Genomic DNA, 20,357 nt, shown 5'->3' with positions numbered 1-20,357 from the left:
CTTCTCATCAATGGTGAATTATTACAAAGTATTACCCTAGGTAAAGGAACACGGCAGGGGTGTCCACTCTCCCCATTACTTTTTGATATCGCACTGGAACCCCTAGCCATATATTTAAGAAAGACTCTTCCTCCAATTTTGGTGGGGAATCAGAAGGTGTCTGTGGCTCTGTATGCAGACGATTTATTAATATTTTTACAACATACAAATCAGTCCATACCATGCTTAATGAAGATATTAAACACATTCAGTTCTTTTTCAGGATATAAAATAAATATTAATAAATCAGAAATTCTCTGGATCAAAAAAAATAGAGATAGTTACTCTGATAATTTCAAGGAAGTACAGAACATTAATTATTTAGGCATAAAGATTAGTAAGAACCCAGCAGCATGGTATCAGCTTAACTTCAAAGAACCATTTCAGAAATTACAACATGACTTAGCTAAATGGAACTTATACTACCTATCCATTTCAGCCCGTATTAATGTTATTAAAACTATTATTTTCCCAAAATTCCTGTTTTTGCTCCAGAATTTACCCCTTTTATTACATAAAAAAGACATTGATAACTATAATAAGGCCTGTGCTCTTTTTATTTGGGGGAAAAAGACTTCACGTATCGCGTTTAATAAATTGTCCAGGATAAACGGTTTTGGAGGTTTTTCGTGCCCAAATATTAAATATTATAATAGGTCTCCTTGGTTAAATTTGGGGTAGATTGGCTTACCAAATCAGAATATGTTACTTATTATGAACATGAATCAGAATTAATTAAACCTTTTAATCTGCAGGCGGTGCTTCACTGTCCATATAGAAAACTACCAAGCATTATAAGCAGATTAAGTACAATTACAAATGTAGTGACCGCATGCAGAAATATTGTAAAATATTGGGGGATAGAATTTCAGACCTCTAGATTACTACCGATCACTGGTAACCCAGCCTTCCCACCAGGACACTGCAATACGTATATTTCATAATTGGGCAAACTAAAGGCCTGATCTATATATCACAATTGAGGAACCACTTACTGGGTATATTCAGGTCCTTTGTGAATCTCGCACGCGAATATAGCTTACCATCCCAGCATTTCTTCGCATATTTACAGATACGTCACTTTATAAACGACTATGATAATCGGTTTAGTAAGCACTGGGCGCAATTAAATATCGAGGCAGGAATAACTCTTTACAAAGCTGGCGTCAGAACCATATCAATTTGGTATCAACTTATTATGAGTAGAGAAGGAGCATTGCATATCAACCAGTGTAAACAGAGATTTGTAATCTATTTTCCTGAGTTGCAGGACAAGGATATAATGGACAGTATTGAAAGAACAAGAGAAGCTACAGACAGAATCAACTTAAGAGAATCACAGGTCTAAGGTAATAATAATTTTTATCTAACCCCAGCCAGAATTGCCAAGTGGTCCCAATCGCAGGTTTTGTGTCCCAAATGTCATAAAGTAAAGGCGGATTTACTGCATTACTTTTGACTTGCCCAAAAATTCTTACCAATTTTGAGTAAAATCCAGTACTGGATTAATAGAAAAGTAAAAGACAAGTTAGAATTACAGGCTAAACATATACTATTTTTGTACCCAACACAAAATATAGGAGATAGACTTCTCACAAATTTAGTAATCTTGATTGTAAGGAACCAGATATGGTAAAGGGTGGAAGCATAGAGACGCTCCCTCAATCACGGAATTCTTAACGCTATGAGAAGCCAGATTATGGGTGAAATAATAATATTGGATAAAGCAGCAGTTAAACAGGTTACCTTATTCTTTAAAAAATGGAAAAAGTATATTCAGGGAGAATCTACAATAGTTCAACAGCAGATCCTCTCGCCATTTCAAAAATTCCATTCCTTTTTTAGAATTAATCTTAGACGGATCTTTACCGCCAAACTGGGTATATAGTAGTTAAGGTAGGAATAGTTCTTGCTATAAAAGTAATACGGTACTCAAGGGCAGCTTTCAAGTGAAGGGGTTTTTTTGTTTTGTTTTGTTTTTTCCTTTCTTCTCTTCTCCCCTCCTCCTACCCCTGGGATGTAAGAATAATTTTGTTTTGTTTTAAGTTTTTTGTGTTGAACTCTTGAGTACAGTTCAAAATATATCTGGAAGGACACGTTCAGTTTTTGTTAAGGGTCATGATTGGTCCGTAATTAGACAGAGTAGATGTACCCAAGAAATAGGTTAAGGGGACAGTTCATAGCAGCTCAAGGCGTCAGAAATTGTTTAAACTGTTCCGGCAAAATAAACAAGAGATCAAGCAATTTAGATTGGAGGGTATAGATAAGATATCCGGACAGAGAGGAATCATAATTTATATCCGTCACAGAAATGTTAGTTGTTTAGAAATGTATTTTTCAGTTATGTTTGATTGAATTAAGATTCTGATGTGACAATTCATATGGTTGGTATGTACTGTATCTCTGAAATTTTGTTCATATTTTTACCTCTAATAAAAAATGTTTTAAAAAAAAAAAAAAACCACCACCCACACACACCACCCCCCAAATATAAAATTTCTTAACTAAAAAAACCTAAGCTCCCCATTGCCCTAAAAAGGGCATTTGGATGGACATTGCCCTTAAAGGGCAATTAGCTCTTTTTCAGCCCAAACCCTAATCTAAAAATAAAACCCACCCAAAAAAACCTTCAAAAAACCTAACACTAACCCCCTGAAGACCCCTAAACGAAGCCCGGAGAAGTCCTCAGCGAAGCGGCAAGAAGTCCTCAACCAAGCCGAGAGAAGTCTTCATCCACGCAGGCAGAAGTGGTCCTCCAGACGGGCAGAAGTCTTTATCCAGACAGCATCTTTTATCTTCATCCATCCGGAGCGGAATGGGTCCATCTTCAAGACATCAAGACATCCAGCGTGGAGCATCCTCTTCAATCGAAGTCTTCTTCCCGAATGAAGGTTCCTTTAAGTGACGTCATCCAAGATGATCCAAGATCCAAGATTTTATAAACATTTAAACCTATAAAACCAGTTTCCTTTAAAAAAAAAAAAAAACAATGTTCACAGTAGTTTAACAACCAGAATACCAAAATATGCTTCATCTTCCACCCTTTATACATTAATCATAGATTCAGAAAGATAGATTCTGAGTTTTTCAAACTATAGAAAATAGCATTTCTAGTTCTTCCCTTTGGCATTTACTCCATCCCATTGACCTTCACTAAGGTACTAGAGATATTTCGGAGAGGGAAATTTGTTACTCCATTACATGGACACTTTTTTACAGATTCAGGTTGGATCCTCCTACCATAGGTATCTATATAATATAGTTATTGTGGCATATCACAAGGATGGGCAGGGGGTTATTATTATACAGCTAGGAGGAGGAGTTGTTATTTAAAGGGTCACTCAAGACAAAATTAAATTTTCATTATTCAGATAGAGCATGCAGTTTTAAACAACTTTCCAATTTACTTCCATTATCAAAATGTGCATATATTTAAGCTTTTTGAGTCACCAGCTCCTACTGAGTATGTGCAAGAATAAGCGTGTATGCATTTAAGATTGGCTGATGGCTGTCACATGGTACGTGTATGCATTTGTGATTGACTGATGGCTGCTCGAAGCTTCGTCACAGGCCCAGGGTAACACATATCCATCGCCAATTCACCCAGTTAGGGGTCTTTCATAAGGACTTCCGGGCACAAGAATAAGATTCTGGAAAGAAACCTCTACTATGCAAGCTAGGGACTTATTCAGGGGCTCATCGATTGGCCCACAGGACAAACTGATCAGCAGTTTTTTTTACCCCGCAGATTCCATTTCAATCTTCTCTGTCTAAGAGCACTCGTGTTTGCATAGCTGGAAGCCAAGCGCTCATGAGAGAGCGCTTCCATAGGCTTCAACTGGAGCCTTGTTTTCATGCAAGCAGCCACAGCAAATGCATCACAGGGGGAAAATAGCGCAGCATTGGGCAGCAATAAGTAAATATATATGTATATGCTTATATACATATATACGTATGTGTTTATATGTGTATATACACATATAAACACACAAGTATATATGTATATATAAGCATAAACATGTATATTTATAGAGAAAACACAGTCTCCCATTGACCTCCATGTAAAGGCACTTAAGGTGCCATTTTTTTTTCTTTCTTTCTAACAATCCACATCCTCTCACTTTAACCCCTTGAAACTGCTTTGTGCGGGTTTTTAAAAAAAAAAAAAATGAAAATGGTCATATTTATATTTGATGTTGCTGTACTGTCCTCTTTATTTTAAGGTCAACTTTTTTTCTTTAACCAGAGGTCTGATCTCTGGTAAATGATTTCTATCGCTAAGTGTAAAAGTGAGCTTGTTGGCTGGTTATTTAACATTCGCTGGTAAAGGGGCAAATTTGCCTCTTTACCAGCGAAAGTTAAAGGGACAGTCAAGTAAAAAAAAACTTTCATGATTTAAATAGGGCATGTCATTTTAAACAACTTTCCAATTTTATTTTATTATTACCAATTTTGCTTTGTTCTCTTAGTATTCTTAGTTGAAAGCTAAACTACGAGGTTCATATGCTAATTTCTTAGAACTTGAAGGCCACCTCTAATCTGAAAGCATTTTGATAGTTTTTCACCACTAGAGGGCGTCAGTTCATGCGTTTCATATAGATAACATTGAGCTCAGGCACGTGAAGCTCCTAGGAGTCAGCACTGATTGGCTAAAAAGCAAGTCTGTCAAAAGAACTGAAATAAGGGGCAGTTTGCAGAGCCATAGATACAAGGTAATCACAGAGGTTAAAAGTGTATTATTATAACTGTGTTGGTTATGCAAAATTGGGGAATGGGTATATAAAGGGATTATCTACCTTTTTTAAACAACCAACATTTCTGGTGTTTACTGTCCCTTTAAGATAAGCATCTCACTTGTAATCTAGCCCAGTAATAATATTTTAATTCCAGCATTCAACTTTGAATTTCCTCTTCTTTATCCATATAAAGAACAGTGCAATGTCTAGTGTTTCATTTTTATAGCCTGATATTTTTTGTATGTGACTTCATTTGTATAACTCATGTGCACTGTGCTGGATTTAATTTTACAATCGTTTGGATTGTTCCATTTCTTTTTGTTATTCAATAAAAATTTATAAAAATGAAATAAGTAAATAAATAAATAAATAAATTACTTTTTATTGTTACCTTGAAAAAAAAGTGACATCACACAGAGCCCCTTATTCTGGTCACGTTGCAGTTGAATGTGCCCAGTGACTCTTACACTCCCTTCCAGTCTGTAAACAACTTCCCTGAAGGTTGCACTAAAACATATAGAAATTATGATGTGAAATAGTAGAAACAAAAGCGTCATTATAGTAATAATTTGTTAGAGCATGTAAATTTAAGACTTGTCCAGTGAGGAAACTGCTGCTGATCCAATCATCAGCGCTAGTTACATACCTGGGTCGTGCGACTAGCACTGCTAATTGGATCAGTGGCAGTTTCTGTTCGGGACCCAGGGTTAAACAAATAGAGGTGCAGGGTTGCTAGTCTTAAAATGACATGCTCTAATGATTTACTGCATATCATTTTTTTGACCCTTTAACGCTTTAGGTTCTAACTTTTATCAATCACTTTCTGTCATGTTCTATTGCTTCAAATGGAAATAAATAGATTTATATGTAATAGTTTTGGAGAGTTTCATACAGTAATCTTGTGGTTTCTTTAGTCTGTGTGTAATTACTTTGTATTATTGTAATGATGCATGCCTTGCTTCTTTGTGACTCTATTTTATTCTTGTGAGGACATTTTTACACTGTGGTTCATCACATTAGCACTTTTGGTATTTGTTAAACAGCCCTGCCCTAATTATCACGTATTTCCTTCTTTTTGCTTTGATCAAAGCTTTATCATGACTGGTATTGTTTTTTTCTGACCCTGTGTTTGTTTCTTATCTTAAATCATAGGCATTATGACAAATGAGACATTCCCTGCATGTTTATCTTAATGTCTTCTGTTCATTTTTGATGTATAGAAAAATATAGCCAATTCCAAAACAGCTTTATTTAAACGAATTAAAAGATAGCTTTCATGTATTTTTTATTCAAAACAGCAAAATGAACACTAACTTTAGTCAATGCACAATATATTTTACAATAGAAACTGTTTATATATAATATTTTTTGTAATCTAGCACAGGTCTACTTTTTTGTAAGTCATTTGTGTCGCATTGCAATCTTGTGTTAAATTGATTTTAAACAAAAACAATTCTTTCCTATGACTTCTAATGTCTGGAGGCAAATTGTAGAAGGGAAAGGAAAGGGGCTATTTATTCCAAACTTGGAATCTAAAAACTTGTTGAGATGCAAGGCTGTAGTACAGAGCAAATGTGGTGAACCTCTTCTGCTAAATAACGGAAGGATAACTGCCTTTTTATTTACAGGAAGAGGTATAAGGCCTTCTCAAGTCGAAACAAGACTAAACCTTTCTTCTATACCGCAGACAACCCTACTTTACAACAAACAAAATTAAAGTTCCATTAGGATTTTTTATTTATTTATTTAAATAAAAAAAAAACCCTGTAAGTCTCTAAAAGATCTAGTTCAGAATTCACTGTAGACCAAATGTGGTTTGAACAGTTTGTGATGGAGGAAACAGTCCAATTGCTGCTGTTAAAGAATCTAGTCGAAAATATCTACCTACCTGGATATAATAGGCATCCTTATTACTAAAATATAAACAGTGATACAACGCACTATCCTATGGAAACCTTAAGCAGCAGCTGACTTTGGCAAAACAGAACGGTTTTTAAGAGACAATAATGACACTTACCATGTTGTGATGGAATAAGGCAAAGGGCCGAATGTAGGTGGAAGAAAGGCACTGAGGTCGAAAATGCTTAGAGACAGAGTAACAAAGTATACATTGAAACGTGAATGCTTGATTTTTCAAGATTTATAATAGCTGCGCAATGGAAATTGATTGCGAAAAGAACATATCGTGTGCAGGAAAACTTGTGACGCCCAACTTGTAATCTTGCCCATAGTGAGATATGTTTTGAATTTGTATATTATCTCCCTAAGGGTGATAGGGGAAACCCAGATTTGGAACCCCTGCCCAATGTGCTTAGAGGAATATGGCTGGACCTCACTGACATGGCCCACAGAAGGCCAAAACAACTGATATACTCTGTGAAAAGCACAATTAGACTAAAAGAGGCAGCACCCAGGTGGAGATTCACCAAAGAACATGCTACTGAGCCATTGTTCGTTCCTTGCTGAGCACTTCTCTTTCTTTGAATAACCTAACTACTTCATGGTAGCATCAGCATAAAGTAACACAAAGATAAAAACAAGAAAACTGCTAAAATGTCATAATGGCACATAATAGTGCTTGGCTGGTTTTCAACATCAGATGCCAAGAGACTTAAGCAAATTTGTTAATAGAAGTAAATGGAAAAGTCTCTCAAAATTGCATGCTATGTTTAAGCCATGAAAGTTTGATGTTGCTGTTTTTGTCCCTTTAAAATTTTCAAACGCACATTTTGCTACAGATACTTCTACATTTAAATTATTTGATATAGTCGACCACAGTAACTCAAATTGACATCAGTCTCCATATTTACATCCATAAGAGATTTTTTTAGTTTTTGAGAAAAAGATCCACTGACTTCTCTTTAAAGAAAGCCAGAGAAAACAAGGATCTGTTTGCACCAGTAGCAAGACATGTTAGAGAGCAACACAATGCAGATAATTCTTTATTTGAAATATACGGAATTGATCAAATAAAAGAAGAGGTAATAAAGAAGCTTTTATGAATTGTGTACCACCTCGCTCTTCATACAAATCTTGTACACATTGTTCTGATTTATGCTTGTATAGTTCTTGCAGCCAGAGGGCAGAAAGACATGGATATCCCATGCACCTCCAATAGGCAACCAGGGATAATTGATTTGTAACAAAATTAATAAATAAAAGATGGAATGAAAATACATCATACCATAGACCCATCCTACTTCCCCAGACACAGGTCTAGTTTGCCTAGGCCAGAATCTATTTTGTTAAATCTCCCTTACTTTTTTAAATTAACCCTAATATAGTACACAGATGTTTATATTCTTGATGCAGAAATGTTCATCCCTATCAATCAGTCTCCAACCACTACTTAGATTGAAAGCCCTCTATGGATCTGGGCCTTTAATACTTCTATCTCAGTCTTTCCTGCCTTGACTATATTTATTGTAACCCAGTATAATGATGAAGTAATTATTTCCCAAATAATCAAAATCTTTTCTACAGCTAAAATAAATTATATTTAGTATTCTTAAGAATTTTCTCTCTACTTGAGGTTTTTCATTTGTGTTATAATATTTGACATATTTTACATTTATGCACCACGTTTGTATTATGCGAAAAATAAAAATCAAGAAAATCCATGCCCAGTCGTTTCAATGGTGTGACAAAATTTCGTGTAGGTCAGATTTCCATTAACATTTTGTCTTAATACAAAGATCAACAATGTCATACTATGGATGTTCTAAGACATTTAAGGATTTTTACTGTGTACACTAAGAAGCTTAATAAATTAGGTGCCTTATGGTCATCTGTCAAGTATCCTGAAAGGGGAACCTGCCATCCAAAGCAACATATTTTCCGGGCTTATAAAACTCAACACTATCTGTAAGGCTTGAAGGCACATTTAATAAAGGTAGTTTCTGCTCTGTGGACAGAAGCAGAGACTTTACTGTATGGGCTCTGTAATATTGTTGAGTTAATATATTAGTTTTGACAAGACAATTTTATTTATTGTTTTATTAATCATAGTTTGCTTTTCTGTGGTTGTGTTGAAATAATAAAGTATGTATTATAGTAATTTATACAGTATGCCTATATCAAGATCTACTGGCACTTGAAGCACATTATTGCTTAATTAATCATTTCCTCTAATGCTTCCATATATGAATTGTGTTGTTAACATAGATTGACACTACTGTTTGTAATAACTGCTTACACACATGCTAAACAAATGGCTAAAACAGTCTGAAACAATAGCTAAATATAATATGAATAATACACTATATAAAACCTTGGGCCCTCCTGAACCCATGTCTAAAATATTTAAAGTTTCTGCTTAGTTTTATAAATTTACAAAGGTTTCATACTCTGGGGCCGAATTAAATTCCCCTGTTTCCGCACGATCCTTCGGGCTCGCCGGAAACAGCAGTTATGAAGCAGCGGTCTAAACTTGTCCGCCTGCTCTGAGGCTGCGGACATTAATCCGCCCGATCCTATACAATCAGGCTGATTGACACCCCCTGCTAGTGGCTGATTGGCCGGGAATCTACAGGGGGCGGAATTGCACAAGCAGTTCACAAGAACTGCTTGTGCAATGATAAATGCAAACAGCGAATTTACTCTACATCTTATCCCAAATTATATGGATCAAGAAGGCATTTCTTATGTATACAAAATGTAGAGCAGGTTTTTTAAACTAATTAAAAAGAGATTTTTTTTTTACCATACCCTATTTGCTTTAAATGAATGGTCCCAACTTGCCAAAGCTCTATTTGTCTAGAATATTTGAATAGGTTTTTTTGGACATCTGCACAAAATATTTTTAAAGGGGATGTGCTTATGTCCCACTCAAATGTATTACAAGCCTAAGAAAAATAGGTATCAAAATCTTTAAAAGGATGTAGGCTCCATTTATATACCAGCTGTTTCTACTGCAAGCATGATCTGCATGTTAAACCTTTTGCTTGAATTTGTCAGATATGCAATATTTCACCCTAAACATATAGAACTGATTTTGATTGCCATTTCCAGTTGGCTTTCTAGTCAGCAATGGCTTGGATATATTGCATTTAGCTGCTGTATGACCTTAGATTTGGATGATGTTTATTCCCTATAAGGATAATGTTCTTTTGGGCTTAACTTAGAATCTATAATTTAAGATATATAAGGTGTTAACTTTTTTCCTGCCTCATGAAGAATATGTGAGTGCTAGGAAATTCTCTTATGGAAGTCTAAGGCTACATCTTCCAATAAAGTGCCCAACCCAAGTGTAAAGAGGCTTGACATTCAAGCTGTTCCCATTTATTTTTTTCAGAGGAGATGGCTTTTCAGGATCCTGTGATCTCTTTATTTTCATAAGATGATGAGAGTCCACCAGTCATCACATGTGGGATTAAGATCCAGTCCTACGCAAGGAGTCAAACACCCCTCACAAGAGAGTTTTAATCCCTCCCACTTTCCCATGATTCCTTTGTCATTTTTTGCCTCTAGCAAGGAGGATGGTGAAACTTGAAGTGCTGATCTACATATCAATTGAAAGGGGTTCTCAAACTGATGTAAGATCCAATATCCCCTCAGAAATATAGGACAGAGGGGTGTAAATAAGTCAATCTTCTGCAGGAGCTTGACATTCAAGCTGTTCCCATTTGATTTTTTTCAGAGGAGATGGCTTTTCAGGATCCTGTGATCTCTTTATTTTCATAAGATGATGAGAGTCCACCAGTCATCACATGTGGGATTAAGATCCAGTCCTACGCAAGGAGTCAAACACCCCTCACAAGAGAGTTTTAATCCCTCCCACTTTCCCATGATTCCTTTGTCATTTTTTGCCTCTAGCAAGGAGGATGGTGAAACTTGAAGTGCTGATCTACATATCAATTGAAAGGGGTTCTCAAACTGATGTAAGATCCAATATCCCCTCAGAGATATAGGACAGAGGGGTGTAAATAAGTCAATCTTCTGCAGGAGCTTGACATTCAAGCTGTTCCCATTTGATTTTTTTCAGAGGAGATGGCTTTTCAGGATCCTGTGATCTCTTTATTTTCATAAGATGATGAGAGTCCACCAGTCATCACATGTGGGATTAAGGTCCAGTCCTACGCAAGGAGTCAAACACCCCTCACAAGTGAGTTTTAATCCCTCCCACTTTCCCATGATTCCTTAGTCATTTTTTGCCTCTAGCAAGGAGGATGGTGAAACTTGAAGTACTGATCTACACATCAATTGAAAGGGGTTCTCAAACTGATGTAAGATCCAATATCCCCTCAGAGATATAAGACAGAGGGGTGTAAATAAGTAAATCTTCTGCAGGAGTTTCTTACTTGCCTACCACAGGTGTCACTGGGACTGGTCCTGCAGCCTCCTCATGTTGGCCTCGTCAGAGTACTCCTTCCTTAGATCCTTTGTCAGATGGGCTCTTCTACTGGAAGCAGCTCCCCTGCAGCTTCGTAAGCACGGTAGAGTGGGTGCTGACAGCTAACTAGGTACTTGCGCTGACATAGCCAGCAGGCTATTAGCATGAACATGTTCACATGAGTCACATAGCCTGGGGACACAGATACATACATCAGATAACTCTGCATACAGTTTTAGGCACTTTTAGACATTTACAGTAAAATTGAGGTACTGTCTCTTTAAATTTGTTTCTGGTATTGAGTACATTCCAGAGCTCTGCTCCTCTTTTTCAGTAGGCTCTCAGATGATCAGGAACATTTTTAAAGCTGGGGAGCTCATTTTCAGAAGTTTCTGAGCTTCCTTCTATGCAGAGCTCAGGGATCCACCAATCAGCAAGCACTACCCAGGGTTCTGAACCAAAAATGAACCAGCTCGCAATCTTACATTCCTGCTCTTTAAATAAAGATACCAGAAAACAAAGAAAAATTGATAATAGGAGTAAATTAGAAAGTTGCTTAAAATTGCATGCTCTATCTGAAGCATGAAAGAACAAATTTGGGTTCAGTATCCCTTTAAGCTTCTATTGAACATTTGTGCAAGGCACCTACTTGGTTATCTTTCCATACCTTTACAGAATTCTACCATTTTGACACATTTGCCTCTTTTGAGGCCTCTTTTGGTAGGAAAGTTCTGCAGGCAGCAGTGTCTACCTGGTACCATTTCCTACCTTAACTGTTTTTCCCTCTCCATTTCATTGTGGTCTCATGGACAGCTTGAGTATATGATCCAACATGAGATGACTTGAGGACTCTCACCCATCTTTTGAAACAAAACAAAATGTATGCTTACCTGATAAATTCATTTTTTTCATGATGGTGAGAGTCCATGAGACCCACCCTTGTTTTTTTCCATAACATTTGTCAGCATTTTGCACTTCATTTGCACTTCTTTAACCCTGCTTTTCCTTTTCTACTTTCTTATTTACTCTTGGCCATATGTTTAAGTAATGAATCATGGTAAAGTGCAAGGGATTAATGCTCTGTTGTTTTGGGGGTGTTTTGCCTCCTCCTGTAGGACTGGACTTAATCCCACTTGTAATGACTCATGGACTCTCACCATCATGAAAGAAATTAATTTATCAAGTAAACCTAAATGTAGTTGTTTTTTTTTTAAATTGTTCATTGCCTCCTTTACATGCAAGTCATTCACCAAGTTTACCTATCAGCGTTGCCTAAGGAGTTCATCATCAAAAGAGTTTGCGGCCTGACACATTGCCAGGTTTTTCCAGAGGTATAATTGGCAGATCACTTTTCTAAAATATAAGTGTGTGTGTGTGTTTGAATGAGTTTGTGTGTGTGCACATGTGTTGTTTATGTAGCTATATAAGGCTCGATTTATCAAGCTAGGGCGTATATATTCTCCACTTTCCGCCCCCGCTCGCCTCCTCTCGCCTCCCGCAGACAGAAATCCACGCGTGTAACCCCCCCCCTGTGCACAGTTTATTACGCGCGGGCAGGAGCTTCAATCTTCCCGGTCGGATGAGACCAGGGGAATTGAAATTCTCCACCTAAGAGGTGGAGAGAAGTCTAGGATGCAGCGGTCTGATGACCGCTGCTTGATAAATACTGACTGCAGGTTATCTTGCGAGAACCTGCGGTTGTAGGTAGGCAAAGAGCTTGATAAATCAAGCCCATAGTGTTCTGGACATAAAGGAGATACACATACATTGCAATATAACGCTAAAAAAAGCCCCCAAAGATTTTGCATGATCTCTCTCCATGCCAGCGAGTTTTGGATCAACCTAAACCCCTTACCGAAAGTGGAAAACACCTAACACCCTGATAAAACAGATGTAACAGAAAGAATGACTTAGTTGTTCCTTAGAAGAGTAAACTTTTCTCCAATGCAATAAACTGATTTACCTTCTATCAGTAAAATTCTAGTGGGAACAATTGTTATAATAACCCACATCCACAGGCTACCCTACTCAGAAGGGTTAGGTATGCATACATACTGCATATATTTTGGTAGGACCCCCTTTTCTACTTTTCTTCACTCCCACTCCTTCTTGACCTCTATCCTATCTACTTCTCCCTGTTTCTACACATTTCATATCTCTGCTATTTTCCTTCCTGCTCCGTCTTACAAATGGACAACCCAGAGTATCTTGACATTCTTCCTAGAGTTGACTCATTGAGGATTTCATCTCCTGGAACTTATATAAGGCTTGTGTTTCTGAGTGAGTGATATTGTCCTGGCATAACATCCTCTGTTAGGTCAATCGTTAAAAAACCTCTTGTGGGACTCTCCTGGCCCTGGGGAGAGGGTAACCTGAGAACCTTCCTCCTCTATATAGCTGCAAGGGTGTGAAGCCCCCAACCTCTACCTTGGCTCAAACTTGAAGGCCACTGTGAGTGTTTTAAGTCTAAATCTTGCTTAAAATTCTCTTTTTCCATGTATTAGGATTGGACAACACATTATGCTGCTCAGAGTACCATAGTTTTAAACTATCCTAGGTTACATATTTAGAATTTATATTGTGTTCTCTTTTATGACATAATTATATGTAAATGGTTATTGGAATATGCGTATTTGTACTCGGTACAGCTTTTTCTTTGTTTACATAATGTCAATTCCTAAATAAAGTTTATTAAAATGGAAAAAAGTATAATTTATATATTGAAATACATATATAAATTGTTCATTATAATTGGTTTGCCTTCTCTGAGTGGTCTTTTACAAAACATGTATTCTTGGCCAGTCTTCACAAATTAGGTATAATACAAAGAAAAATAATAGTATGTATACCTAGTCTACCTGTAATATATTAATTAATGTTAAATGTACCTCTGGGCTTCAGTCCTACACATGTTGTCATTAATTCCACCATTAGAAAGTATTCAATGCTTTGTTTTACCTCTGTGATGTTTCTTTTTTGCCCTGCATGGTGATGATAGGGGGAATTTTTAAATGATTGTCACATTGTCTGATGAAAAAACAATACTTGATTTGTATGTGTAATACACAGAAAAACTCACTGAATTTTAAAAGACATTTAACACTAAATAAATGCTAGATACGTTAATGCATTGAAAAACAAATATTAGCTTGAGTATAATATACAGATGTATTTTCTAAAATTAGGGTGTCGAACACAATCTTTCAAAAATTGGCTTTTCCGTTTCAGACAATATTGGAAGCACGTTTGGGTGATCACAATCCAAATAGATTTGGCCCTTTCATAGCTCTTAAGGTTACAATACAGTTCTTTTGAATTAACCCGTTTCTTTCACCGTTTAAGCAAAAAATACATTTACATGTGTTTTTGCAGTGCTTAGTCAGGTCTGAAGTGGTTAGGTAGGCAACTTGTCTGGAGGGCTAGCCTGTCTGAAGGGGTCTATAAGCTAGAGATAAGATTCTGTTTGCTTGTCGGGTTCTTGTAAATCTATCATTTTTCTTGAGTATCTATTCTTGTTTAAACTCCTGCATTTCAAGTCTGTGTAAGTAAAATGTCATCTGTGGCCATTTCAGAGTGTCTTGCACATGTGCAGCATAATAGAATTATTCCAAATTGTCATGGAATACTTGCAAAAGTGTCAAAAAGACCAGTTTGGTACAATGTCAAGTGCCTTTATGTGCCAAATGTGTAAAAAGGTTGGTGAACCAAAAGCGTGATCTTGGCTCAGAGAAAAAGCTGGAAACCCGTTGAAAGCAAAGTGGCCAGTAGATTGTGATTGATCCCTAGAATAGTTGTTTAAATATTAAAAAATTGAAGTGTAATGTGTTAGTGTCCATGAGACAGTGGACAGTGCCATGTTGTAACCTAGGTTTTCTGTATCTAACTATCTCTGCTGAGGCCAGTAATGGGCAGCTATAAATGTGTCACTAGAGTGTGCTACCGATTGTTATGTGTAATTTAGCAATGATAAGATTGGAGTCTGCACTACTAACAGGAATTGGGAAACCCACAATTTTCATTTACAGGAAAGGGGTACAAAATAAATAATGAAACTCTATTGCAAATGTTTTTTCTACGCATAATAAACAGTTTGTATTAAAATCTTTAACTGTTCTTTTAAATAAAAAGATGTCTTAGCTACATCTATAACACAGGTAAAAAAGGCTTTAATAGGACATGAAAGTCAAAATTAAACTTTCCAATTTGCTTCATTCTCTTGGTATCCTTTGTTGAAGTGCATACCTAGGTAGTCTCAGGAGCAGCAATGCACTACTGGAAGTTAGCTGCTAATTGGTGACTGCACATATATACCTTTTGTCTTTTGCACATCTGTATGTTCATCTAGCTCCCAGTACTGTATTGCTGATTCTTCAGTTTGACAAAAAAGTTGTGTTCTGCGCTGTAGAAAACTTGTATTAAAAGCAAAAGTGAAAAAAGGGGAATCCGTTTATCACTTTTAGTAGGAAGCAAAACTTACACAGATACTCTCACGAGGAGAGATAAATACCTTTGCGCTACAATATGTAGCTAAATTAGTATCTAGTTGATATTTAAAAACAAATCATTTAATTAACAAATTTATACAAACATATGCCGCATATCTTGTAATGCAGACTCATAAATATCACATAAACAAACATAAGTGTAGTGCAATTATATACAAAAGACAAACAAACTGGGCAAAAACAGTATTGTTATAGTCCCAAGTGTTAGAAATGAAAAGTCCCAAATGTAGTCGGATATTATCCGTCAAGATTTCCGTTTGTAAAAATAGAGGTATTGGATACAAGGGTTTCTGGAACACAAAATTGATCCCAGTCACCAAGAGTAACAAATCCACAAGGTTTTTCAATCTTACACCGAGATGCTGCTGCTGTATTATTATTATTATTATTATTCTTTATTTATAAAGCGCCAACAGATTCTGCAGCGCTGCCCATGGGTACAAGGATAAAAGTACAACGGAGAAACAATACAATAAAAGACATTTTACAGACAAGTAAAGGGCGAATCGAGAGCCCTATTCCTGTGGGAACTTACAATCTGTATGTGTACATGGTGGTTTCCCCCTTTTGGGATGTATTGCATATATAAGAGAAAGGAGACATTGGGTTATTAGAGCTTGAGAAAGGCAACTATCAGCCGAAACGCGTTGCTATATTCGAGTCCCTTTTGAGCTTCCGTAGTTCACTTCACGGTATTGGCACACGAGCACGGACAGTGCAAACGCCGAACGCGATACATTCCAAAAGGGGAAAACCACCATGTACATTGCTGCTCCTTCACAAATGAATAGTAAAGAAGTCAATTGAAAGTTAAGCACTTTCTGAATCATTATAGAAAAAAAAGTGGTTTCATATCTCTGTTTCAAATGCATAGGATGACAGACAATTCTAAAATAAGCTGGCAAATTTTAAACATGTGTGTGTGTGTGTGTGTGTGTATATATATATATATATATATATATATATATACTGTATATATGTATATATGTGTGTGTCTGTGTATACATTTATATATATATATATATATATATATATATATATATTATTTATTTATTTTTTCCTTGAGAAAATGTGTTTGATTGCTTTGCCTAAGATAAGGCGCTCATGAGACGATACATCTGCATTGCGAAAGAATAAAAATTGAGAAAATTAAAACATAGCAGTGGATTCATCAGTCTTTATGTTCTGTGATCTTGGCAAATAAAAGATTCTCTTTCTTTGAAATTCCTCTTTGTTGTGTGCCTGAGATTCATTTTAGATTAATCTTTTATTTTGCTTGATTTCCAAAGGACATCCATTACCTTGCACTAGATAAGGGTGAATTGGCACTAGCTAAAGTGGCAAAGAAAAAGGCTGAAGAAATAGATGCAGAATCAATAAACGCCGGAGTTGGTAAGAATTAATGCTGTTTAAAAGACTTCTTTTCTAATCAATACTTGTTATGTACTGTTGCAATGTTGTAAATGCAGGGGGTGATTTGTTTGAATCTGCATCTGGCAAAAAGAGAATTAGTGGAGATAAGCTTCAGAAACCACCTGTGGAGTTTTGACTTCAGAAATGAAAATCTCACATTTGATAAAATAAAAATAATTGTACTGAATTGATATTGTATTTGTACTTTTTAAAGATGCTTACATTTTTTTTTTTAATAATGTTTGTAAGTTTTAATCGGCATACTAATGCAATAATACAATGCTCTGATTAATTAGAGCATCTTAGTGTTATGGCAATTTCCCTTGATAAATATGTTTAACACCCCCAAAGAGGTTAACACAGTTGAGCTTGCACCCAAGACTCCTGGTGAAATGATTCAAAGGATGTGAGCAGTTCTCCATAGCACAGCACAGTAACTCACAATAATGATGTTAAGGGGTCCGTACGGAGCTTGATGCCCCATGTTTCCCCCGTGTTTTTTCTAAAGACCGCTGCTCCATAACCTATCCGCCTGCTCTGAGGCAGCGGACAGAAATCAACCCGATCGAATACGATCAGGTTGATTGACACCCGCTGCTATCGGCCGATTGGCCGCAAATCTGCAGGGGGCGACATTGCACCAGCAGTTCACAAGAACTGCTGGTGCAATAATAAACTGTCGGCATTTATTGACGTGAAGCGGACATGATACGATACATCGTATCATGTCCGCTCGCACATTAATTAATTGACCCCAAAGGCTCAGATGTTTTATGTAGGAGTCTGTTTGCTCTACTTCAGAAACATATGGGTGCAGTCAGTTTCAAGAGGTATTCAACTAGAATTCAGAAATATTCCTCTCCTTCCATGCATTTTGTACCTTCGCCTCTATCATAAGTTGCAGAGAAAAGTGATACAATTCTCCAATACATAGATCATGAGTTTCTAAAGTAATTCAAAAGGATTCAGTGTCCTAGCTCAAGGCAGATGATTTACTTTAGTCTGTTTCTGGTATAAAAAAAAGAATGGATCATCATGGAGAGGTTGGTCTAAGAACTAGGATCAATGAGCACATTTTTGATTGCCCTATTCACTAGTTCCCACTTCTGATTAGCAACCTGGGATGTTTGACTTGCTAGGGTAGGAAAGAGCTGTAGTGTAGGCAGGACATTTATTTTCCTGTGCTGTTTACCACATCAATACTATGGGAAAGTTCTGATCCTTCTACACTTTGTAAATCTCAAGTTATATGGTTTTCTTTTCATCCCTTAATTTGAAAAAGGGACATCTTGCATATCCAATTACAGTGTAGATCATCTCATCCAAAATAGCCACTAGCAAGTGAGGGGGTTTTACTAAAACAGGGAATGTTAGAGTTTTCAGGAGAGGATTTCAAGAGCTTATTAGAAATCTTAGGTTTTTTTTTTATGCTTTGTATAGAGCGCTCATTTGTTAACACATCACTATGATGGAGCAAAAGTATGGGTTTTCTGTGTGATGAAAGAAAAAAAAAAAGAAAAAGAATGGTGTCTGCTGCTAAACTGAACTTAACATTAAAGGACTAATTGCAGCAGAATTGCATAATTAATAAGTGCATAATAAAAAGACAATGCAATAACACCTACTCTGAATTTCAAATAAGCTAATTTTTTTCTTGCAAATTTATTTTTTCTCATATTGTGTCTTAAAACTCCATGCTTTTTCTGAATCATACATTTTTATTTTGACTTGAGTGTCTCTTTAAGTTAACAGGGCTCAGACTGAAACATTTACAGCTCATTTGTGCATGAGTAATGGTTAGCAAATGCACTTTGAAAATTATTTCTGCTTATAAACACATTTAACTTGTTTCTAAGATGTTCTAACATTACACTCCTGTTTGTGAAATTATTATGAAATGCAAAACTACTAAAATACATATTGATTGTATAGATAGATCGGTAGAGTTCATCATTCCTCTATTTAAATTTTACAGGTTCAAAACACACTCAAAGGGGCCTATCTATCAAGCTCCGAACGGAGCTTGACGGCCCGTGTTTCTGGCGAGTCTGCAGACTCGTCAGAAACACAAGTTATGGAGCAGCGGTCACAAAGACCGCTGCTCCATAACCCTCTCCGTCTGCTCTGAGCAGACGGACAGGAATCGCCGGAATTCAACCCGATCGAATATGATCGGGTTGATTGACACGCCCTGCTGGCGGCCCATTGGCCGCGAGTCTGCAGGGGGCGGCGTTGCACCAGCAGCTCTTGTGAGCTGCTGGTGCAATGCTGAATACGGAGAGCAAATACGGAGAGCGTCAGCGAGGTCCGCAAGACCTTTGATAATTCGGCCCCTAGGTATATGCTTTCTATAAAAAGTTGTAACTCATATAGCATAGTTATATGTGTGCCTGGTTTGTATAATGAAAGCTAGTTAACAAGTCGAAATAAGCAAACATCTTTAGTTAATATTTTCTTGAATTGCAGTCTGCAGTCAGTACTCTTATCGTTTAGGTACCGGCCTGTCAGGTAAACCATCTAATTCTTAATGAACATGGAGGACAGCTATAGACTTCCATATAACAACAGATATAGAACTAATTATACCTTTTAACCCTTATAAATATGAGTGTAACATTTTATTTTTATGTATTTATGTTGTGTTTGATGCACTTTATTTTTGTTTGCCCCTTACACTTTATGCTAGGTCTTCAGTTGCACTAACCCAACGAGCGCAAATTATGTTTGTTGCTTAAGCACACCTGTTTACTTTCAATTTGACCTGCACTATCTTTAGCATACCACTTGTAATCTAGCCCTCTGTTGGGTAAAATCTTTCATGTTCTCCAACCTATTAAAGTCCAAACTTAAATTTATTGGGAACTAAAGGCAGAAACAAAACCATCATCCTTAACAAAATTGTTCACATGATTTTTCTTGGCCAGACATTAGTTTGCCTTGTTTTTTAAACAAACTTTTGTAAACACAGAAGAAAATGTTACGTTTTATTATTCACATTTTAATTTTCTGTATATTTAGCGCACTAATTATGAATACTGTGTAAACACTTCCTGGAATGATGGCATATTTTGTTTTTATATTTGTGCAACGTTATAAAAGTTTGAAAAGACTTTGCAACTTCCGCTGTTTTAATATAAAGTTTATACATTGTTATGAATTCAGTCCAAATAATACATAGATTTCTTATTATAATATACCCTTGTTCAATGAAAACTATCTCTTATACCCACAGCTTTTACAACACTGGGCATGACATTTATATTCGCTCTTAGAACAAGCTAAATTGAGTGAAACTTATGAACCTTCATGCAGTTTATCATTAAGCCTCTGAGC

General features: G+C 36.5%; 1 protein-coding gene across 1 annotated transcript in view; it reads left to right on the top strand.

The window, feature by feature from the left end:
- The window catches only part of WDPCP (WD repeat containing planar cell polarity effector), a 1,247,576-nt gene that overhangs the window by 892,002 nt on the left and 335,217 nt on the right, over window positions 1-20,357 (top strand). The window contains exon 14 of the mRNA XM_053712064.1: window positions 16,901-17,003. Within this exon, the coding sequence (XP_053568039.1) occupies window positions 16,901-17,003 (103 nt within the window). The remainder of the gene's footprint in view (window positions 1-16,900; window positions 17,004-20,357) is intronic.

Source organism: Bombina bombina, chromosome 4, assembly GCF_027579735.1.
Source record: "Bombina bombina isolate aBomBom1 chromosome 4, aBomBom1.pri, whole genome shotgun sequence".
In the NCBI taxonomy this organism is placed as follows: domain Eukaryota; kingdom Metazoa; phylum Chordata; class Amphibia; order Anura; family Bombinatoridae; genus Bombina; species Bombina bombina.
Note: the sequence above shows the minus strand (reverse complement) of the source record. Positions and strands in the feature narration are given on the sequence as shown.